General features: G+C 40.1%; 1 protein-coding gene and 1 long non-coding RNA gene across 4 annotated transcripts; both read left to right on the plus strand.

Moving 5' to 3' along the window:
- Window positions 1–433: 433 nt before the first annotated feature.
- On the plus strand, window positions 434–17,657 carry LOC138899435 (uncharacterized). 2 transcript variants are annotated; one of them, XR_011411053.1, is made up of 4 exons: window positions 434–900; window positions 16,571–16,640; window positions 16,727–16,773; window positions 17,458–17,657. It is a non-coding gene; the product is annotated as an uncharacterized lncRNA (long non-coding RNA). The 2 variants fall into 2 exon arrangements; XR_011411052.1 differs by having other exon boundaries at window positions 16,571–16,773.
- LOC138899434 (uncharacterized) lies at window positions 909–13,268 on the plus strand. 2 transcript variants are annotated; one of them, XM_070185815.1, is made up of 3 exons: window positions 909–4,071; window positions 4,155–4,325; window positions 4,392–13,268. In XM_070185815.1, the coding sequence occupies exons 1-3, from the start codon at window positions 3,871–3,873 to the stop codon at window positions 4,917–4,919; spliced, it is 900 nt and encodes a 299-aa protein (XP_070041916.1). In that variant the 5' UTR covers window positions 909–3,870; the 3' UTR covers window positions 4,920–13,268. The 2 variants fall into 2 exon arrangements, with proteins under 2 accessions (XP_070041916.1, XP_070041915.1); XM_070185814.1 differs by having other exon boundaries at window positions 4,155–13,268.
- Window positions 17,658–24,393: the final 6,736 nt, after the last annotated feature.

Raw genomic sequence — 24,393 nt, forward strand, 5'->3', positions numbered from 1 at the left:
TTAGGGTTTCATTATGTGTGCCCTGTGTTGACACCCAATTTTATCCATCCTTACTCCATATTATTCTAATGAACTACTATTCTATGTAAGAGTCTTAATAATATATGTAGCATTTTTATGTATTATTATAAGTACTACAACTTTATTATTATAAATTTTTACTACGTATTAGCAACTTTCAAAAATATAAATATTTACAATTTACATTTAGCTTGTTCAACTATTTATATAATATAATAGTTGTTTTTCAACCTCTTGTATCTCATTTTTTATTTACTAATTATTATTACTATGACATTTTAATTTAATAGTAGCTCAATTATCAACCTCACACCTAATCCAAAAAATTAAGCCCTAACCCATTAATCACTTTACTAATAACCCATTAATACCCAAAACCCTTCACTCAAAATTCTTACTCCTAGAACCCATGACCAACTTAAGTCAACCTTTTCCAATTCCCCTTCGTACCAGCAAATTCATCTCGTTTCTTCCTCATTTGATTTATTATATTCTCATTCCTTTTCTATGTTCTTTCTAAGTACCCTCCGCTTCCAACCAAGAGGGTGTGAGTTCGAGTCACCCAAGAGCAAGGTGGAGAGTTCTTGGAGGGAGGGAGCCGAGGGTCTATCGGAAACAGGCTCTCTACCCCAGGGTAGGGTAAGCTCTGCGTATACACTACCCTCCCCAGACTCCACTAGTGGGATTATACTGGGTTGTTGTTGTTGTTATTGTTGTATCTTCCTTATCGAATCCGTAAAGCAATTGATTTTTTACCTTAATTATGAGCCAATATATTAGCTCCATTTTTCGTCAAAATCGCCGACGCGCAGAAGATTCACCTACTCTTCTTCCCATTCACAGGTTCAGACTTATCAGTTGAATGTAGACAAGTTTGAGGTAAGCGTTTCATTTGTTACTGATTGGATTATAATTTTGGAAGTTCAATTACATATATTTCTCTCATGATTTTCGGTTCAAATTTCACTGATTATGGGTAAGTATTTTAGTCCTTTTCTGTTATAATAATCACCAGCAGCTCTTCTTCCCTATTTCAATACTCAAATCTCGCCCCAATCCTCGAATTCTTGTTTTTATATTCTAAATCTTTCTTTATTTGGATGATTCTTTTCCATTATAGTGACACGACTTAAGTCTAATTTACTACTATAAAATATAAATACCAATAGCTCTATACAATAGGTGGGGACGGAAGAATTACTTCTGAGATTTACTTATTTACAACCATTATAACATTCTTATTAAGATTTGTCACACGAGTTGCTTTTCTATTCTTGCTTTGCCGGCTGTAAGTCGAGGCAAAGTTTGTTGCTTTTCATTCCTCTCGACAGTCGGATTCTTTCTTGTTGTTATTGTTGTTCGAAGTGCATCGCTACGATTATTGGGTTTATTTTGCTGTTGAAACTCTGTTCGCGGGGGCAATTTATTTGGATTCCTGGTTTTCTTATTAATTCGGCACTTCACGAACTGGTTAGCTTCCTGCCAATGCAATCTTTTTAATTCTTTTTCTCTATATGGTAGTTCTCTATAAAGTAGCCGCTTTAGTTTTGTTTACCCAAAAAATCGGATAACGTTAAATTTAGGTATGGTTCTAAGGATATGCGAGTTTCTTTGATACAAAAATAACAATACTGGTAAATTGAATAAGTTGAGATGAAACAAGCACAAAGAAAACTCAATGTATCTGAGAAAAGGATGTATTTACTGCCGTGTCCCTTTAGCTTACAAGGATGCTCCCTTTTATAATAGAGGGTCATTGCTTTATCTATAACAACATAATAAAATAATGCATATAGTGGAGGACCCATGATGATTTGTCTCTTCCTCGGTTTTCGCCAAGTTTCTCTCCCTTGGTGCGGTTGTAACGGTTCTTGTCTCCGAGCTTGATACTGGCTCGAGCTCGGTATTAGATCGAGCCCCCGGTCTTGGTTCGAGCTCGATTCTACCTTGGGGCATCGATATTCGGGGAGAGTGTTGGTCGGTCTAGGCATCTTCGATGAACTACGAATTGTCTCGTAGTTCGATTTGGATATGGGCTCGATAATGATACTGAGTCTTGTCGTTGATCGGTCTATTGGCTCGAAGCTCGACGTCCCTACTTCGGAATTCGACCGAGCTCATCATGTAGATATCCTTCGATCGAAACGTCGTCGTCTCGATCGGTCTTTATGACTGAGGATCGGTTTTGACCGTACACAGATAGTACCCTCGTTTCTCGGAAAAGGATGTGGCGGGAAACGATATGATTTCTCTACGGCTCGATCAAATTAATGCTATCATTTTTCTCGATCCCGACCATGACGTATGTGATAGCTTTCTCATCGGCTTGATTTTACCGAGGCATTTAATACATGTCAGACGGTGGTCGGCCACCGCTGATACTGAACCGTCAAGCTTCAGTCTATAAATAGCCTTTCCATACAACCTTTACCACTTTTGCGCCTTCTCTTCTTCCAAATTCTCTTATTTATCCTATCCATTTCGTTGCTTCAGAGCCGCCCACACCAGAGCTTTGGTGTTGTCAATTTTTCACTTTCCTTTGCATTCTTTCCTCTCCTATCAATGGCAAAAACTTCAAAAAAACCGTACCTCAGAAGGAGAAAGCTTCTTCCTCGCAGCCGTCCAATGATAAGGCGTCGGCGGAGCTGTTCGTTCACGACTATGTTCATAGCTCGTGCACTCTGAAGATCGACTTTAAGGTTGAGAATCCTTCATTCGTTCAGGGTCGATGTGAGCACGTGTCGATGTACATGTGCTCTATAACGGAGGGTTATCTCGAGGCCGTCAGAGAAGACTGCAACTGGGGTCCCGAGGTTGTATTGCAGATCCCATCTCCCGAAGAGAACGTCACCACTCATGTGGAGGGTTTTTAAGTGTTTACACTTATCCCTTCACATTGGGACCCGTCGACCCAGTGATTATTGACTTCTGTAAAAGGTATCAGGTCACCCTCGGTCAAATTCATCCCTCTTTATGGTGTATAGAGATCTTACTGTGCTTCTTCTCTATCAAAGCCGGGGGGTTGGACTTTTCTCTGAACCACCTCATACGATTGTACCGGCCTCAGATTTTTCGAGGACTAATCAGACTTCATCGTCGGGCATCGAAGGCTTTAATGTCGAGCATCGATGAAGACAAGGATTGGGGTTGGATGGGTCGTTATATTCGAGTGAGGACCAGTGATCTTATTCCGGAAGAGAAGATGTCGTTCCCCGAAGAATGGAATTTTGACCGTAAGTGATTCTTGTTTGCTTTTCATGTCCTTTTCCAATTTTTTCTAATGTCTTTCCCTGATGTTCAGCTACCCTTTGGATGCCACAAGCGGTGCTTGACCTCGAGGATTGGGTTCGGAAGTTAGCCTTGACTTCCTCTTATGCCGAACGCGCTTGGCGTGATTTGGCTAAAGGTAGATGGGAGGCCAAGAACCATGGTGAGGTTTGTTTCTTGTTTCCTTCGAAGTATTCTTTGCGTTCTATTTGTTACCGATTTCCTCTTATGCAGGCATAACCAGGGATGCCACTTTGAGGCCTTCGAGCGGCGAAGAAGGAAATAAATCCCTGGTTCCGCAATCGGGGAAGGGTAAGAAGCGAAGAGCTTCCTCTCGGTCTGAGGACCCCAAGCCCAAAACTCGGAGGGTGAGGAGAAAATCAATTTCCCTTTCGATTGACTCGGTCCAACGACTGAGAGAAGAAGAAGAAGAAGAAGATAACTCCTCGGCTTTGGTAATCCGATCTGCGGAGGCCATCAAGGTTGTTAGAGCTACCGAATCGATGGCGGTTGTGCCTGTCGGGGTTGGTTCTAAAGTCGCTAGTCTTTACCGGAGTGCTCCGAGTGATTTTGCTCGGGGCTATGAAAATAGGTCATTCGCCTTCTCTCCCAACTTCTTCTGAAGAGGCGTTAAAGGAAGCTCGAGAATTGATGACTCCCGATATCAGGGCAGGCTCTGGTGTAGGGGACCCTTTTTGGGATTGCTTTACTGGAGTCGATGATGCTTCCGATATCGGTGACGCTTCTCTTTTATTAGAGGAGGCTCAACGTTTCATTACTCGGGTAATGATTCTTCCACACTTGGTTTCTTTGTTTTTTTATTTTTTTATTTTTTTTATTCTTGACTTGTGTTTCTTACTATGCAGGCCATTAGTAGGTTTCGAGTCGATCTTAGCCAGTGTGAGGCCGAGCTCCGGAAGGTCTCAAGTGAGAGAGACGCCCTGCGGCTTCTTTGCAGCCAAAAGGACGAGGCTATAAAAGATCTCCAAGCGGATTTGATTAAGGTTCGTGAAGAAAAGGTCGAACTTGACAAGCAGGTGAGCCTCGTTCTGTTAAAGTATGGGTCTGACTCAACTGTGGAAGTTAACCCTTCGTTGTCTCAGTTGCAGCAAAAGATCGAAAAGATCGGGTTACTTCGAGAAGAAGTTGATCAAATCCGAGCTGAATGCAATCGGTGGAAGGAGACTATCGATCGCTTGGCTGCGGAAAAAGAAACCATCTCAACAAAATTATTATCGGCCGACGTTCAATTTCTAAGCATCAAGCTAAAGGGTTCGGTTCAAGCTAAGAAGATCGATGAGCTTGAAACACGGCTTGCTGAGGCTAAGGCAGAGGTTGAGTCATCGAAAGTTTTGGCGGATAAGTCCATTGCTGTATATCGGGTTGATGCAGAGGTTGCTCAGATGGAGTCCCGAAAGGCGGCGAATACTGTCGATGCTCGAGCTCATTGGGTTGCCGAACTTGCTAAGTGTAGCTCTCGGAGGGAGACCCTCGAGGAGATACACGCTCGAGGTTTCGACCTTACTGAAGAGATAAAAAAGGCAAAAGAGCTCGAAGCGGAAGCTGAAGCCTTGGCTTCTAATGATGATGATGACGATGGTAGCAAAAGCGGATCCGAGGATGGGGAATAGCTCGACAGTAGAGTGAATGCTCCAGTGGGTGACCAGGAAGCTTAGTTTCTAATTCTTCATGTTTGTAAATTAATCATGTAGGCAATCTTGTATATATATATATATATATATAACAAGGTCGACTTGTTTTTGTTTTGTGAAGACCTTTAATCAAATGTTGATCTCGTAGTCTCTCTGATCGATCAGATTTGAAGTGATGTAGCCCTTAGGTTTGCTAGTTGAGTTGATGATTCAAACTTTGAAGAAACATAATCCGTAGGCGTAATGGTCGAGTGAGTGCTTGCTCGAACTCGTAATAAAAGTAGCCCGTAGGCTTAATAGTCGAGTAAATGTTTCAAACTTTCGAACTCGAAATAATGTAGCCCGTAGGCGTAATGGTCGAGTGAGTGCTTGCTCGAGTTCGTAATAAAAGTAGCCCGTAGGCTTAATAGTCGAGTGAGTGCTTGCTCGAACTCGTAGTAAAAGTAGCCCGTAGGCTTTAATGGTCGAGTGAGTGCTTGCTCGAACTCGTAGTAAAAGTAGCCCGTAGGCTTAATAGTTGAGTGAATGTTTCGAACTTTCGAACTCGAAATAATATAGCCCTTAGGCGTAATGGTCGAGTGAGTGCTTGCTCGAACTCGTAATAAAAGTAGCCTGTAGTCTTAATAGTCGAGTGAATCTTAATTCTGGTTGCACAATAAATCTCAAGTCACAGTACATGTGGTCATGTTTTGCGCCTATGTTCGGGCCAATCTACATGAGCATGGTTCGTTTTGACTATTTTGGCTCTTACAATTTTTCCTGTTGGAACACTATTGTTGTGAAATGACTTTCTTGCATCTGAACTTGATGTATTTGAGGGCCTGATGCCCCCTCGGTATTCGAGGTCGATTGGAAAGAGGCCTCGGATACTGTTAAAAGTGCATCACGATCGATGATTGCCTCATTAAAAAAACCTTGCCGAAAAACCCATTTGGGATAAAACCGGTCTAAGGGGAAAAGAGTGCAACACGTGCCTTTAGGCGAAAGATCCACCTCAGTTCTTGTTCGGACTTCTGCAGGGGTCAGTTAAATGAATATTGAAAGGTTGTACCTTAGCAGTAGTACCGTTTTAGATGTGATACATTCCAACTGCTTGATAACTGTTTGCCGTCTATGATGCCGAGCATGTATGATCCCTTTCCGACGTTCTCGAGCACCTGATATGGTCCTTCCCAGTTCGGTCCTAATTTTCCTTCGTTTGGGTTCCGGGTATTGACGGTGACTTTTCTTAACACTAAGTCCCCGGGCTTGAAATGGCGAAACTTAGTTCTTCGATTATAATACCTTTCGATTCATTGCTTTTGGGCGGCCAATCGGATGAAGGCAGTTTCTCATCCTTCGTCCGATAATTCAAGGCTGGTGTTCATAGCCTCGTTATTTGATTCTTCCGTCATGAATCGAAATCTGGGACTAGGTTCACCGACTTCGATTGGTATCAATGCTTCGGAACCATATACTAAGGAGAATGGGGTCGCCCCCGTACTAGATTTTGATGTTGTCCGGTATGCCCAAAGGACTTCGGGCAGAATTTCTCTCCATTTCCCCTTAGCGTCGTTCAACCTCTTCTTCAGGTTTTGAAGAATAGTCTTGTTTGTTGATTCGGCCTGTCCGTTCCCACTGGGGGGTATGGTGTTGATAGTATCCTTCTTATTTTGTGATCTTCGAAGAATTTTGTGACTTTGCTGCCAACGAATTGCTTCCCATTATCGCATACTATTTCGGCGGGTATCCCAAATCGGCATATGATATGATCCCAAATGAAGTCTATAACTTCTTTCTCCCTTATTTTCTCGAACGCATGTGCTTCAACCCATTTAGAAAAATAGTCAGTCATAAATAAAATGAATTTGGCTTTACCTGGGGTCGATGGCAGAGGGTCGACGATGTCCATTCCCCATTTTATGAACGGCCATGGGGATAGGACCGAGTGAAGTTGCTCTCCGGGTTGATGGATCATCAGTGCAAACCTTTGACATTTATCATATTTACGAACAAATTCTTTCATATCTTTGCCCATATCAATCCAATAATACCCCGCTCTGATCACTTTTCGAACTAATGCGTCGGCACCAGAGTGATTCCCACAAGTTCCCTCGTGTACTTCCCGTAGGATGTACTTGGTATCTCCCGGACCCAAGCATACTGCCATCGGTCCATCGAATGTCCTTTGATATAGTGTTCCGTCTATGGCCAACGTAAATCGAGCAGCTTTAGTCCGTAGGGTCCTGGAATCTTTATGGTCTGGTGGGAGCTTTCGGTTTTTTAAGTATTCAATATACTTGTTTCTCCAATCCCAGGTTAATCTAGTAGAATTTATCTCGGCGTGCCCATCTTCTATTACCGATCTTGAAAGTTGAACGACAGTCCCCGAGTTCAAATCATCTACCTCGACCGACGATCCCAAATTTGCAAGCGCATCGGCCTCATTATTCCGTTCTCGCGGAACATGCCGTAGAGTCCATTGTTTGAAATGGTGCAAAGTGATAAGCAGTTTGTCCAAATACCTTTGCATTCTACTTTCCCGGAATTCGAAGGTTTTGTTTACTTGACTCAACATCAGCAAAGAGTCACAATTAGCCTCAATGACCTCTGCTCCCAAGTTTCTAGCTAGCTCGAGACCAGCAATCATGGCTTCATACTCGGCCTCGTTGTTAGTTAACCTGATAGTTTTAATAGCTTGCCTAATAATGTTGCCCGTGGGGGGTTTCAAAACTATGCCTAGCCCGGACCCCTTTTTGTTCGAAGCCCCGTCCATAAAAAGGATCCATACCCCCGACGATATACCTCATTTTAACAGGAGTTCTTTTTCGGCTTCGGGTACGAGGTTGGCGTGAAGTCGGCCACAAAGTCTACTAAAATTTGAGACTTGATTGCCGTACGGGGTTGATATTCGATATCGTACCCACTGAGTTCGATAGCCCATTTGGCCAATCGGCGTGATAGTTCGGGCCTATGTAAAATATTACGAAGTGGGCAGGTGGTCAATACGCTTATGGGGTGACATTTAAAATACGGTCTTAAATTTCTAGAGGCACTTATTAGCGTAAGTGCCAATTTTTCTAAGTGAGGATACCTAGTTTCCGCTTCTCCTAAGGTCCGACTTACGTAATAACCGGGAAATTGCGTACCTTGCTCTTCTCGAACCAGGACACTGCTTACGGCGACTTCTGATACTGCCAAATACAAGTAAAGTTTTTCGTTGGTTTTAGGAGTGTGAAGCAGTGGTGGGCTCAATAGATATCGTGTCAATTCCTGTAATGCTTGTTGGCATTCCGGTGTCCAAGCGAAGTCATTCTTCATTTTGAGTAGAGAGAAAAATTTGTGACTTCGATCTGATGATCTTGAAATTAATCGGCCTAAGGCTGCAATTCTTCCTGTTAACCTTTGTATGACTTTCACATTGTCCACGATGGTGATGTCCTCGATGGCCTTGATTTTGTCGGGATTAATCTCGATTTCCCGATTTGACATCATGAAGCCAAGGAACTTGCCTGAACCGACCCCGAAAGCACATATTTCGGGGTTGAGCTTCATGTTGTATTTTCTCAGAATCTCAAACGTTTCCTGCAAATGGGCCAAATGGTCCTCCGCACGCAGGGACTTAACTAACATGTCATCAATATAGACTTCCATCGATTCACATATGTGTTCTTCGAACATTTTATTTACTAAGCATTGATAAGTGGCTCCTGCATTTTTTTAGCCTGAAGGGCATTACATTATAACAATATGTTCTATATCTGGTCACAAATGAAGTCTTTTTCTGGTCCTCCGGGTTCATTTGAATTTGATTATACCCGGAATAGGCACCGAGAAAGGTGAAGATCTCGTGGCCGGTCGTGGCATCGATCATGCGATCGATGTTGGGATGTGGAAAGGAATCTTTAGGGCATGCTTTGTTCAAGTCCTTATAGTCCACACACATTCTAAGTTTGTTCCCTTTTTTAGGCATTACAACCCCATTGGCTAACCATTCGGGGTATTTCACCTCTCGAATGGACCCTATTTTGAGAAGTTTGGTTACCTCATCCTTTATGAATGCGTGCTTTACCTCTGATTGGGGTCTTCTTTTTTGCTTCATCGGTCTGAACCTAGGGTCCAAGCTCAGCCGATGCGTCGTTATGTCCGGTGGTATCCCTGTTATGGGACCAGGCAAAACAGTCGATGTTATCGATAAAAAATTGAATGAGTTTCTTCCTGAGTCAGGGGCTCAAACCCATTCCCAGGTATACCTTTCGTTCGGGCCAGTGTTCGATTAGTATGATTTGCTCTAGTTCCTCAATTGTTGATTTAGTGGCATCAGAATCATCAGGGGTCACGAAGGATCGAGGGATCCATTGATCATCATCTTCTTCGATGTTCTGCTTACCTGGCTGGGTCGAAGCCGATGTCTGTGATTGCTATTTGGCGTTCTGTTCTTCGATTGTATCTCCTTCTGAACCCGTTCCTTTTATCAGTGAAGACGAAGATATTGATTTTGCTTCCTCGACGGCGAACATTTCTTTTGCGGCCGGTTGTTCTTCATACACTATTTTGGCACCTCTCGATGTTGGGAATTTGAGGACCTGGTGTAGGGTCGAAGGTACAACTCTCATGTTGTGGATCCACGGCCTTCCGAAAAGGGCGTTATATCTCATATTGCCTTCGATCACGTGAAACTTTGTTTCCTGGATGGTTCCGGCCATGTTTATTGGTAGGATTATCTCGCCTTTGGTGGTTTCACATGCCATATTGAATTCGTTTAGAACCAGAGTGGCGGGTACGGCCTGGTTCTGCAGGCCGAGCTGTTCTATGACCCTCGATCTGATGACATTGGCCGAGCTACCTGGATCAATTAACATACGCTTAATCTTAGTTTTATTCATGAGTACGGATATTACCAGTGCATCGTTATGGGGTTGGATGACTCCCTCTGCATCTTCATCATTGAAAGACAAAGTCCCTATGGGTGTGTAATCTTGAGTTCGAGATCGTTTTTCCCTCACAATCGATGTTTTAGTGCGTTTAAGCACTGGTCCCTGAGGGGTATCGACGTCGCCGACGATCATGTGAATGACGTGTTGCGGTTCTTCTAGCTCGTTTTGCTTGCCGAAGTCCTTATTCTTGAAATGATTCCTTGCCCTATCACTCAGAAATTCTCGAAGGTGCCCTTTGTTAAATAAGTGGGCTACTTCCTCTCTTAATTGCCTACAATCTTCTGTTCTGTGGCCATGGGTGCCATGATATTCGCACATTTGATTGGGATTCCTTTGGGCAGGATCGGTCTGCATGGGTCGAGGCCACCTGGCGTCTTTGATACGTCCGATAGCCGACACGACGGCAAATGCATAAATGTTGAAGTTATATTCCGATAATCGAGGAACTTCTATAGGATCGGCATATTTATCAAAGCCGCTCTTGCTCATAAGTCCCCGAGAATTTTGCCCTCTATCAGTCTTTTGACTGTTCTGAACTGTATCAAGTGCTGAACTATTGTTCGCCCGATCTGTGACGTACGGTTGATATCGGTCTCTGTTCGACCTTGGTTCTCTGTTGATTTTCCTCTGGATTTTAGTGGTTGTGTGGTTCTGATGCACGGGTCCATACGGAGCTCCCAATTGATCGTCCTCGACCCTAATTTTTGATTGATAACGGTTGTGTACATCTACCCAAGTTATTGCTAGGTACTCGATCAAATTATTTTTCAGCCGATGTGATGCTGTCGAACTTCGATCGTTCAACCCTTGGGTGAAAGCTTGTACGGCCCAATCGTCCGTGATCGGTGGCAAATCCATACGTTCCATTTGAAATCGGGATACGAATTCTCTCAGCATTTAGTTACCCCTTTGTTTTACTTTGAAGAGGTCTGATTTCCTTGTTGCAACTTTTATGGCACCAATATGTGCTTTTATGAACGAATCTTCTAACATGGCAAAAGAATCGATAGAATTTGGTGGTAAGTTGTGATACCAGATCATTGCTCCCTTTGCGAGGGTCTCTCCAAACTTTTTCAACAACACGGATTCGATCTCATCGTCTTCCAAATCGTTGCCTTTGATGGCACATGTGTAGGAGGTGACATGTTCGTTAGGATCGGTCGTACCGTTATATTTGGGAATTTCTGGCATACGGAATTTTTTGGGGATTGGTTTTGGGGCCGCGCTCGAGGGAAATGGCTTTTGTATGAATTTTTTCGAATCAAGCCCTTTTATCATTGGCGGAGCCCCCGGGATTTGATCGACCCTAGCATTATACGTTTCCACTTTCTTGTCGTTGGCTTCGACTCGTTTTGTGAGTTCCTCGAGCAATTTAGCAATTTCAGGAGCGGTCTCCGATTCTTGCTCGTTTGATTTCACTATGGCGGGCTCCGTTCTGGGGGTGACTTCTCGAAGAAGTGGATTGGAGTTCGGCCAGCTTTGTATATGAGTTTGGCTCTACAACTGAGCTATCGCTGCTTGTTGGGCTTGTAGCATTTCGAAAATCATACGCAAGCTAACCCCGATTTTCCCCATGCTGTGGGTGTCTCGGGCTACGAGTCGAGCACCGCCTTGAATGCTTCTTTCCGGTTCGGAACGCTGATTCACCTCCAGAGCTATTTGTGAATTGACATCCAATGGTACTTCGGCTCGAATTTTGGGTTTTTCGATTCGAGCGTCGTTGCCATCGTCAGGTAACCTTCCGGCCCCGGGCGCCAAGTTGTTGGTTTCATCTTGAAGGCCGGCTTCAAGGTCGATAGGTAGGGCCATTGCTGACTTGAAGTTGTAAGCTGAAGTGTACTGTAGATTTATATCAAACAATCACTGTTACCCTTATCCCCACGGTGGGCGCCAAACTATTTACCCGAAAAATCGGATAACGTTAAATTTAGGTATAGTTCTAAGGATATGCAAGTTTCTTTGATACAAAAATAACAATACTGGTAAATTGAATAAGTTGAGATGAAACAAGCATAAAGAAAACTCAATGTATCTGAGAAAAGGATGTGTTTACTGCCGTGTCCCTTTAGCTTACAAGGATGCTCCCTTTTATAATAGAGGGTCATTGCTTTATCTATAACAACATAATAAAATAATGCATATAGTGGAGGACCCATGATGATTTTTCTCTTCCTCAGTTCTTGCCAAGATTCTCTCCCTTGGTGCGGTTGTAACGACTCTTGTCTCCGAGCTTGATACTGGCTCGAGCTCGGTATTAGATCGAGCCCCCGGTCTTGGTTCGAGCTCGATTCTTCCTTGGAGCATCGATATTCGGGGCGAGTGTTTGTCGGTCTAGGCATCTTCGATGAACTACGAATTATCTCGTAGTTCGATTTGGATATGGGCTCGATAATGATACTGAGTCTTGTCGTTGATCTGTCTATTGGCTCGAAGCTCGACGTCCCTACTTCGGAATTCGACCAAGCTCATTATGTAGATATCCTTTGATCGAAACGCCGTCGTCTCGACCGGTCTTTATGACTGAGGATCGGTTTTGACTATACACAAGTTTATTCATGTTTGAGTTGCCCGAATGTGTAAAGCATTCTGCTAGGAAGCGTGTAGGTCAGTTCTTCCTCTTCTTGTCTATGTGTTTTGCTCGAGTTCTGTGATCCCTATCCATACTAGAAAGCATGATCGCAGGACTGAGAATTGCTAAAGCGGTTGAAACCTATTATTTTGATAAAACTAGAGAGTTGCTTAATGTATTATATTCGAGCATCGGCATTCTTAATTTTAATTGATATGCAGAATTTGATAATTAGACATCGCTGCTTGTATGATTAACAAGGTAATTATTTCGTAAAGTAAGAGGCTTAAATCCGTTATGTGAAATGTCTGTGAGATGTGTATGTTGTATGTTCCTCATGCTTCTATTAAAATCAATAAGATTTGGATTGCTACTTATTTCCTTCTTTTACTTAGTTTAAGTTATGGACAATATGAACAACTAAAGATTCTTCCTTTAGGAATTAATATTGAAGGTTGATTATCTGTTTTTTAATAAGAGCTTTTCAGTTGTATGTATAATGTGTCCTTGCATGATTAATTATCAAATAACTGACTACTATGGATATGGTATTAGGAAGTGATAGATTTTCATGTAAATTTGCCTCCAAAAAAGTGACATATATGTCCTTTGTGCATTCTGGTTATTTTGAGATTACAAGAGGTCTAATTCGAGTATTAGGCCAATATCGGAGTCGCACGGGAATTGGATGGTTCAAGGATACATGACTGCCCTTTAGTGTCTGAAGTTCCTTTTAATTAGTCTATATCTATTTGTGGTTGTGTAATAACTTTATAAAGATTTTGTAACAATAAAAAGGAGGTAATGTGAGAAAGGGCAAACTGTATGCTCTAACTGTTATCTCGTCTTAGTTGTTTAGTTCCTGCCTTCCTCTTTATTGTTCTAGCAATATGCTTTGGCTTAGTTTTTAATCTCAACTCTTAGATATCATGTTTATAGGGTATGACTAACTGTGATCAATTTGTCATATGTTATTTGCTTGATGCCGACGATGAGTCACTTTGGTACTCGATTTTTAGTAAAAGAAATTATTTTGACTTTACTAGCTTTCAAATAAGAATCTCGAGGGCTTAAACTTTTCTACTTGTAGAAGACGAGCAAAACCTATTTATGTTGGTAAACTTTATTATCACTATTATTATTATCATTATCATTTGCTTATTTTTTTGAAATGAAGTAATTTTTTTATCCAGCTTGAATACATCTTTGGGATTTTGGCAACTGTTTCTTTTTCCTTTTAATGTCTACGCACGATACTCTAGTTTCATCTCAATGATCAGTACCTCCAATTTAAATGGTCTGGACTATTTCTCGGAATAAGCTTTGATTTATCTCATTTTACTACTCGTGCACATACCCATATGCTATGTTTAAGTTGACTGTTATGCATCTTTGAATATTAAATAAGGAATCGCATTTCTTAAGAGTCTATTTCACTTAACTAATTCGGGGCTAACATGAGCCCTTATTGTCTTATGTGTTACTTGTTTAAGTCCCAATGTGCTCCTTTTATGTGACGCTAATAAGGACAGAAATAGAAACCTGAGATTTTTCTTAAGTCTAGAACCATCCCTTTAGAATAGTGTCCAAAGTCTCTTGGACTATAGGAAGGGACGGGTAGTTATTTTATTTTTTATTTATTAAGATGCGGTTTAGAATTAATTACTACGCTCTTAAGTTAACAACTTAAAGATAGTAATGAGGGTAGCGGACATGATACACAAATTTTTCGAATAGCCATTGCACTTTTGGCTATAAAAGTCTTAGCAGACTTTGCACGGGAGTTGATCCATCAAACTTAAAAATTTAGGTCCCCTTTTATGTAATTAAGTAGGATTTTTTACGATTTACAATTCTTATATTTTTTCCGTTACTAGTTTTAATTAATTGCTTTGACCACTTAGGATTAGTTCACAACTCAGCAACCTACAACTTAGTTTAACCCAATAATCTCACATAGCATAAAATTCTGCCAGGACCCACAGTTGTGGACCTCGAAGAGTGCCTAACACCTTCTTTTCGAGGTAATTTGAGCCCTTACCCGATCTTTGGTGACGTTGACTAGTCAAACAGAGTTATTCACAAATAGGTGTCCTAACGCATCTTAAAAATCGTTAGGTGGCGACTCTTCTCTTTTAATACTCATTTTAAAAGAGTTGTCACATGTCGAAACCCGCTTTCGCGAGAAAATGGGGCGCGACACCCTGTAACTTTTAGATCAGTGTATATATTGATAGGCTTATTTTCCTAGGGATGTAGAACACCATACCACTTGTCATCAACCAAATCGGTATAGCAACCTAGCATATTGTTTTCAAGGTAGAGATCGATTGTGTTATGATGTGTTCCATTTGGATCTTTTGAACTACCTTTACCTTTTTGCCTCTTCGTAAACCACTTATTAAATGTTAGTGGCATTTTTGAATTGGATGATGTTCTGGTTCTTCAAATGGTATTTGAGTATTGATCTTTTGGTTCAACTTAAGAAGAACTAAGCTACATGTCGACCTGTATGAACGCGAAACATAACACCTCACAAATATGCGCTATGTGTCTTATCATGTCGACCTAAAAAAGTTGTCGGCCTGAAAAGGCTGCTGACCTGAAAAGCTGTCGTGCTGAAGAAATTGGACCCACTTGTACCCGAAAGAATAATTATCACATGAAACATAGCGCCTCACCAATATGCGCTATGTGTTTTGTCATGTCGACCTAAAAAAGTTGTCGGCCTGAAAAAGCCGCTGACCTGAAAAGTTGTTGTGATGACCCAAAAGGTCATCTTATGTTTTAGAACTCGAATATGTGCTCTTAAGCCTTAAAAATTTCATTTTTACCCTCTTTGATTTGCTTGCGCAGTCCGGGCAGGTTTTCGAAAAGCGTTTATGTTGAAAACTAATGAAAATAAGAATTTTTGCCATAAAAGTTGATTTTAGTTGACTTCGGTCAATATTTTTGGTAAACGGGTCCCGATCCATACTTTAACGGTCCCAGTAGGTCTGTATCGAATTATGGGACCTGGGCGTATGCCCGGAATCGAATTTGGAAGTCCCTAGCTTGAGTTATGATTTTTTGATGAAAATTAAAAGTTTGGAAATTATTTGTTTTTAAGAATTGATTGATATTTGGCACTGTTAGTATCGGGTCCGTATTTTGGTTTCGGAGCCCGGTACAGGTTCATTATGATATTTAAGACCTGTCTGTGAAATTTGGTGAGAAACGGAGTTGATTTGGCATGATTCGGACGTCCAGTTGAGAATTTCATTTGATTTGGTACTAAATTCGTAGTTCTAGGTGTTGTTTTAGATATTTGATCATGCGAGCAAGTCCGTATGATGATTTTAGACTTGCGCGCATGTTTGGTTTGGAGCCCCGAGGGCTCGGGTGCCATTCGGGCAATGCGCGAGTTGAGTTCAAGCCTCAACAAGGCTGCTGGTGCACCAAATCTGGTGTACCCGCACCTGCGAGCCTTTGGTCGCAGGTGCGAGCGATAGCCCCGTAGGTGCGACCCAGGCCTGGACTTCATTTTTTCGCGGATGCAGACTTTTCTCCGCAGGAGCGGGACCGTAGAAGCGGAACCCTGTCCGCAGGTGCGGCCCCAGTTGGCCCAGTCCTTTTTCGCAGAAGCGCACATACTGTCCGCACATGCGGATGCGCAGGTGCGACCAAAGCACCGCAGGTGCGAAGGACGCTGGGCAGTGAGTTTATTTAATTCGGACTCCAGCCATTTTTCTTCTCGTTTTCAAAAGGATAGGAGGCCTAAGACGATTTTTCAAAGACATTTTCTTCCCGAAATCATAGGTAAGTGTTCCCTAACTTGTTTCTTTCAATCTTTTACTTCATTTTACTAGAATTCAACCTAAAATCTAGAGTATTAATGATAGAATTAGGGGTTAGGGTAGAAATTAGGGATTTCGGGAATTTGGGGATTTAGACCTCGACTTGAGGTCGGATTCCAAAACTAATTACATATTTGGGCTCGGGGGTAAATGGGTAAAAGGATTTTGGTCCGAACCTCGGGTTTTGACCAAGCGGGCCCGGGATCGATTTTTTTCCGACTTTTTGGAGGAAAGTTTGGGAAATTTAATTTATGAAATATAATTGATTCCTTTAGCAATATTTGATATTATTGAATTATTTTTTAATAGATACGAGTGATTTAGAGGTGAATTCCAAAGGAAAAGCGGTGATTGAGAATTAAGTGGCCTTCGGAGCGAGGTAAGTGTCGTGTCTAACTTTGGCTTGATGGAATATGTATTATGTGTTCATTTGCTACGTGATTGGTTGTTAAATGTGATGTATAGGTGAGGGGACGAGCATCTATGCGTCGTTGTGGAGTCATAGCATGCGAGTAAAATTCTATTCTTGTTTATTTTTTAACCTTAAATCCTACTATCCATGCTTAGCGGGTTATTTGAAATGTTGGGTGACTCATATTTGGTAACTTTCGAATATTGATTCGAGGTTGAGATTACATTGTGCTATTGATTATGGGAAAAATACTGGTTTCTTTGTGATACCCTTATCTATCCGTTGTTATTGATTCTGTGATTTGTGAGAAGGTATGTAAAGCACGAAGGATGATGTCGTGCATGCATTATTTATATTGTGCGGAAGAGTGTAAAGCACGAAGGGTGATGCCGTGTATATTATGAGAGGTTTAAAAGCAGGAAGGGTGATGTCGTGCCGTTCTATTTATTTATTTGGTGAGATTGAGAGTAAAAGCACGAAGGGTGATGCCGTGCAGTTTTCCTTTGCTGCTTTAATTGCTCAATTCGTTTACGGATTTTTTGTTTAATTCTGTCTTTTCATTATTCTCACTCTTTATGTTGTATTCCCCCACTGTATGTTCCCTTCCCATTATTTTTGCGTTATTGCTTTACTTACTGTTGTTGCCACTAGCATGATTATACTGTTCAGGTTATATGTGGAAGTCTTGTCCTAGCCTCGTCACTACTTCACCGAGGTTAGGCTCGACACTTACCAGTACATGGGGTTGGTTGTACTGATGCTGCACTTTGCACTTTCTGTGCAGATTTTGATACCGGCTCAGGTTGATCGATATTTGCTACTGGTCCGCTGTCCGAAGACTCAAGGTAGATCTGTCGGCGTTCACAGACCTTGAAGTCCCCATCTATCTTTTATGTCCTACTGTTTTCTTTCATTCAAACAATTGTATTTCTTTCAGACTATTACTCGTAGTAAATTCTAGAATGTTCGTGAATTGTGACTCCAGATCCGGGTGGTAGTAATTAATACAGTTTTATAAAATTCCGCACTTATTTTATTTTATTTTAGTTAATTATTGTTATTTACTGAATGGAAATAAGGAATTGGTTTAAGGATTCTCTAACATTGTCTTGCCTGGCAAGTGAAATGTTAGGCACCATCACGGTCCCGTCGGTGGAAAATTTTGGGTCGTGACAGTTGTCGGCTTGAAAAAGCTGCTGACCTGAAAAGATGTCGGCCTGAAAAAGCTGCTGACCTGAAAAAGTTGACGTACTGACAAAGCTAGACCCACTTGTACCCGAAAGAATCATTATCACGCGAAACATAGCGTCGCACCAATATGCGTTATGTAACCTAAAATCACTCTTAGCTGCCTATAAAAACCTCGCGCATTTTAGTTATTATTTGCGTTGTAACGAAATGAAAACAAAAACTTTCCAATAATTTTCCATTTTCGAGCATTACGACATGTTTGGACGAAATTACGTACCAAGGTGTTACTGTGGCAAACGTGCGATTTTGAAGCCATGTTAGTCAAATTGCAATTGGGGCGCAGACGTTGGATGTGTAAACGAGTTGGAAGTTATTATTCTTGGAAGAAATGATTGTTAATACTTTTTATATAACATGTTAATTAATAGTCTTGCGTTATTTTCTCATTGGTAGGACGAAAAGAAATGTGGTTTTGATGAATGGTATGATGAACCCATTAATCAGGAATACGACAAATCATGTTTGCTAAACATTTGGAATCTGACCGGTGAATACGAATTTCAGATCGTGAAGCTACAAGAACAACTTGCGGCATTGCAGGAGAAACTAAAAGAGGCAGAAGAAGAAAAAAATAGGTTAGAGGAGAAATTTAAGTGGTTGAAACACAGAATAATAGGCGATAGTGACTAAACAAACACATTGATGCGTTGAGTGTAGTATTTTATTTTTATGTTGTACGTATCATATATTATCTTTAATTCGTAGCGAATTTAAATTCTATGTTAATCTGTCATTTTTTTTTGTACTATTAAACTACTAAATATCTCGAGAAATAAAAACACATTCGCAAATTATGTAAAACATAAATAATATTGCTACTATATATTTCTTGCATATATACAAATAATAATAAATATCAATGTGTCCCACAACATGCATGCTTTAAAGCATTGGTTGGCCTGAGGTGTATCCCATCCCGTCCGGCTACGCTATCAGGATCATCCTCATCATGTCTCCTCTTTATTGGAGGATGCGCTGCCGCATGATTGTCGGTAAGACTGGCAGACTCGGTAGAAGCGGTCGTCGGGCCGGCAGTAACCTACAAAATAATAAGATATTTTACTATATGAAATAATAATTACTAACGTACGTGTTACGAAAAAAAATTAATGGTCATACCATGGTCTCAACGAGCTCCTAAATTAGATCATCTGTCTCCGGCATCTCAGTATCGCGCAGTGTAGCCTCCGTGACGGGCGATGCCGATGTCTTTAAAACAAAATAAAAACGCTTTAGATATTACTGACTAATCAATGATAAAAAACAAATAAAAATAATAGTAATACAAACAAACTTGCGCCTGAGTAGCGCCACAATGCTCTGTCGGACATCAAGGTGCACTGGAGTAGATGAAGTATGTGCTAGATCCTCAACATCCCTCGATGATGATCCATAACTGAGTCGTCGCCCACTATGCACGTCTCGTGTTGGACGATTCTCAGCAACCGTCGATGGCTCTGGGGGATCAGGAAAATACTGATCCCACTCCTGCGTAATGGGCATGCCCGCGATCAACAATAGAGCTGACGGGGTCAACTGCGAAGTCCCTAGCGAGATCTGAATGCTGAATGAAGGCATATCATGAGGAACATCGTGTGGCTCAGGGTGGTCACCCGGCTCATCATCTTTAATATCCTCCACGGGTGCCTCAACGCCCCCTTGTTGGGGACCCCGTCCTCGGCGACCACCACGACCTCGTGGATCACCCTTCCTCTCTGGCCACGCCTGCTACGTCTATCACTTTTAGGCTCTACCGGTGGCCCACGATGGTACTCCTCTGGCGGCACATAAGAAACCTCGTATCCTAATCGCTCATCATCTCGGGCACGCCTCAATGTCTGGGCATCCAAATCTGTAACATGTCGGCCATACTCATGCAAAGTTGTCGCTCCCTCGCCGGTATGCTGCTGCATCTGCAGTCCCAACTGGTAGAACTGATCTAAGCCAATAGCCTGCATAACATGTCAAATATTAATTAAGGAAGGATAATTTAATATTATAAGTAAGTATAACAAATAACATACCAGTGCCTCATGCCTCCCGGCGTATGGAATGTACCGACCATCAGTGCGATGAACGAGATTCCCGACGAGATTTCGGGTAACACTGCGATTCCAGCCCATATACTCATGCTCGTCATCCGTACACTCAAGTGGAGGGGGTGACGGAATCAGGTTATACTTCTAGTCCCAAATCTCAATCTGGGCCTCTAGCGAGTCCAAGTATGTCTGGTCAGCCTTGGAGCGATCATCCCGCCGGTAATGTGTCCTAAGACAAGCGGGCGGAATAGGTACAAGCTGCGATCGACCAAACTAGCGAAGGATATAATTAATTTTCATAACTATACGTGATATAATTAATAACTACTCATATAAAAATACTTAGTTCGACAAATATTGTTATTTTTTATGTTATTTTCTTATATTTGTTAACTAAAATTTGAGAGAGACTGTGTTTGAACTATCATATTTTTCAGATATTTTTGGGGTTAACATATAATTAAATAATTAATTTCAATAACTACTAAGATACTAAGCTAAAGGGCACTACAATTGTAATGACCCAAAATTCCACCACATGCGTCGTGATGACACTTAGTCTCTAAGACTAGGTAAGCCGATTACAATTAAAATTCAATCCCTTTTTTTTTATAAAGATATAATTTAATACACGTGTCGAAACCAACAACGGAAATAATTTTAAAAAAAATATCCCAAAACTGGTAATACTGAGTCACGAACTCTAACTGAATTTACGGAATGATCTCAAGGATTGAATATACAATATTGTTTGAATAATAATTAACAGTACAATAAAATGGAAAGACTCCAAGGGACTGCGACAACCAAGCAGCTCTACCTTGAATCCATGTGATCAACACACTAACTATGCCTGAGTCTGATATCTCCAATACCTGGCTCTGCACAAAAAGTGCATAAGTGTAATATGAGTACACCACGGTCGGTACCCAGTAAGTATCAAGACTAACCTCGGTGGAGTAGTGACGAGGTACAGTCAAGACACTCACTAATCAATTAACATGTGCAGTGTAGCAGTATATAATAATAATAACAATAATAATAATAATAATAATAATAATAATAATAATAATAATAATAATAATAATAATAATAATAATAATAATAATAATAATAATAATAATAATAATAATAATAATAGAAATAAATGGCAATGTGGCAACAAGAATAAATAAATGATGTAAACAACAAGGCAACAAGAACACCATAAATATTGCTCAAACGAATAAGGAACACAAATACAACTAATCAATCAAGTCCCTTAAATATACGTCTTTCCAATGTAAGTACTTCAAGTATAAATCTTTCAAATATAAGTTTTTCCACAATAAGGAGCCCATGGCTCGACCAGAGCCATAATGTGCACAAAATCTTAACAAATATATCCGAGAATGAACAACTCAATAAAATAATATTTCATATAAAAATCAAGGTGGCAATCATACCAAATCATCATATAAAAATAAATCCAACAAAACAAGGATTTAGGTAAGACAGTTAAAGGATTTAATAAATGCCAATAATTTTTAATTTAATACATAAGGGCGTCTAAGGATTTTAATCAACGTAATTTGTACATATAAACCAAGTACGTACTCTTCACCTCGTGTATATGGTTTTCAATTACACGAATTGCACATAGGACTCAATGCCTAAGGAGAATTTCCCCCACTCAAGGTTAGGCAAGATAGTTACATTTTTGAAGTTAGGCTGATATTCCAAAATCGCCTTCTTGCTTGAAATGACCTCCGGATAGCTCAAATCTAACCAAATTAATTCAATTCAATGAATTCTAATTATAGGAATTAATTCCATATGAAAATACTAATTTTCCAACAAAATCCGAAATTTCACTCAAAAATTGCCTGTGGGGCCCACGTCTCAGAATCTGACGATACTCACAAAATCCGATAAACCATTTAATTACGGGTCTACCCATACCAATTTTATCAAATTCCGATAACAACTCGACCTCCAAATCTAAAATTTTCGTTCTTGAAAAGTTTTGCAAAAATCTTGATTTCTTCCATTTAAATACGAAATAAATGATGAATATAACCATAAATCTATGAAATATAATCACTTTTGGATATAGAACACTTACCCCAATTCATATGGTGAAAATCACCAAAACATTGCCTCAATCCGAGCTCCATAGCTCCAAATATGTTAAAATGGCCGAAACTCCAAAATATAGCTTCTGCCAAGGTAGGTCGCATCTTTAAAATGCGACCTACTTCAACTTTCCAACCAGAAATTTCTAGTGAAACTGCTTTACCAGCCTTCATTCAGTTGACCATAACTTTTTGTACAAATGTCGAAATGATGAATGGTTTAACTTTCTGGAAACTAGAATCAAAGTGCTACAACTTTCATGTTTTGATACTTTTCGGATTTCTTATAGATTTCTAGATATAAGATTTCAAAGTCGGCTCCACGCATCAGAAATTTCTGGCGAAACTGCTTTACCAACCTTTATTCAGTCGATCATAACTTTCTGTACAAATGTCCAAATTATGAATGGTTTAACTTTCTGGAACTTGAATCAAAGGGCTACAACTTTCATGTTTTAAAAATTTTCAGATTCCTTATAAATTTTGAGATATAAGCTTCCAAAGTCGGCTCTACGATTGTACCAGTTGCTGTCCAAAAACAGCTTATGCATCAGAAAAATTCCAGCAGCTCATTTTGTCCGAAATCCATTCCGTTAACCTTCTAAAATCCACCCGAGGCCCTTGGGACCTTAACCAAATATGCCAACATGTCCCAAAAGACAATACAAATTTAGTTGAGGCTTCAAACCATGCCAAACAATGCCGAAATTACGAATTGTGCATCAAATCGAATTATGAGTTTTCAAATCTTTCAACTTCTATATTTTGCGCCGAAATGTATCAAATCAATTCTGATTGACCTCAAATTTTACACACAAGTCATAAATAACATAACAGATCTATGAAAAATTTCAGAACTGGATTCCGACTCCGATATTAAAAAGTCAACTCCCCGGTCAAACTTTCCAAAATTTTAACTTTCGCCATTTCAAGTAAAATTTCACTACGGACTTTCAAAAAAAAATTCGGACACGCTACTAAGTCCAAAATCATCATACGGAGCTATTGGAATCATCAAAATTTCATTCCGGGGTCGTTTACTCAAAAGTCAACTCTCTGGTCAACTCTTTCCATTTAAGCTTCAAAAATTAGAATTGTTCTTTAAATTAAATTCTGAATCTTCCGAAAACAAAACTCGACAACACACGCGGGACATAATACATATTACGAAGCTGCTCGAAACCTTAAGTCGCTGAACGAGGCATAAATTCTTAAAATGACAAGTCGGGTCGTTACAACAATTAACTACGCTAAAGGCCACTACATTACAATTACATGCACTACATTAAAATTACGAGCACAACATAACACTAAAGGGCACTAAACAACAATAAAGTCATATATTAATATATGTACAATAATAAAATGCGGTTAAAAAATAATTACACGATAAATAATCTAATCTGGATAAAAAATAACAAATTAATTTAATCATAAAAAAACCACGAAAATACATATACCACATTAAAAACAACTAATAAATATTTTTTATAACATCTAATAACATTAATTATTCATAAAATAACAATTACTATATTTCACTAATTATTTAGCACACAAAAAATCTAATCTAGATAAAAATAACAAATTAATGAATCACAAAACAATCATAAAAAACATAGACAACAGTAAAAAAAATAACTAATACGTATTTTTTATACATGAGTTTTGATTAAAAAAAAAAAAAAAAAGTCTGAATACCTCGATTTACAATTTTTTGAAAGGTGAAAATTTGATGATTTAGGAGCCGAAACGAGCAAACCACTACATGATAACGCCGTAGATCCGGTGTTAGCTTGCTACAATATGGACAAGATACATTTTTTGTGGACGGATGGGCTCTACTGAGTTTTTTTTCCTTTAAAAATGGAGGGGAGGACCGATTGTTTGGTGGGGAAAGGAGATGACACGCTTTTTTATATAAGTATAGCGTGTTATACCCTCCCACTCATTTTAAGTTCAAATATAATGATAAATAATCGCGTTATATATAAAATGATGCCCAATTTTTTATTTAACATATTTCAGTGTTTTGACTCCAAATGAACCCGGTTCCCATTCCTATATTTTGTTCTTCCTTAAATCTGTTATTCTTTTTTTGTGGGTCCCACTTCCTAAATTGATATTCCTCCATATTCTCCCTCAAAATCATTTCATCCATAACGGAATTTGATTCCTTTTGATGTTAATTGTTGCATTTTTCTTTTGAGGGACCACACATTTTTAATATTCTTTTCTTGTTCTCCAACCCCATTAATCTGGTCGGAGTTCTATACTTCTATAATAACAAAAACACGTACCTCACAAAAGAGGGGT

This window comes from Nicotiana tomentosiformis, chromosome 9 (genome assembly GCF_000390325.3).
Source record: "Nicotiana tomentosiformis chromosome 9, ASM39032v3, whole genome shotgun sequence".
NCBI lineage: Eukaryota > Viridiplantae > Streptophyta > Magnoliopsida > Solanales > Solanaceae > Nicotiana > Nicotiana tomentosiformis.

Bases quoted from the DNA above. Each gene is read 5' to 3' on its own strand.
- LOC138899434 (XM_070185814.1), top strand. From the start codon at position 3,871: ATGAAAATAGGTCATTCGCCTTCTCTCCCAACTTCTTCTGAAGAGGCG. The intron at 4,072-4,154 runs GTAATGATTCTT...CTTACTATGCAG, and splicing joins CTCAACGTTTCATTACTCGG to GCCATTAGTAGGTTTCGAGT.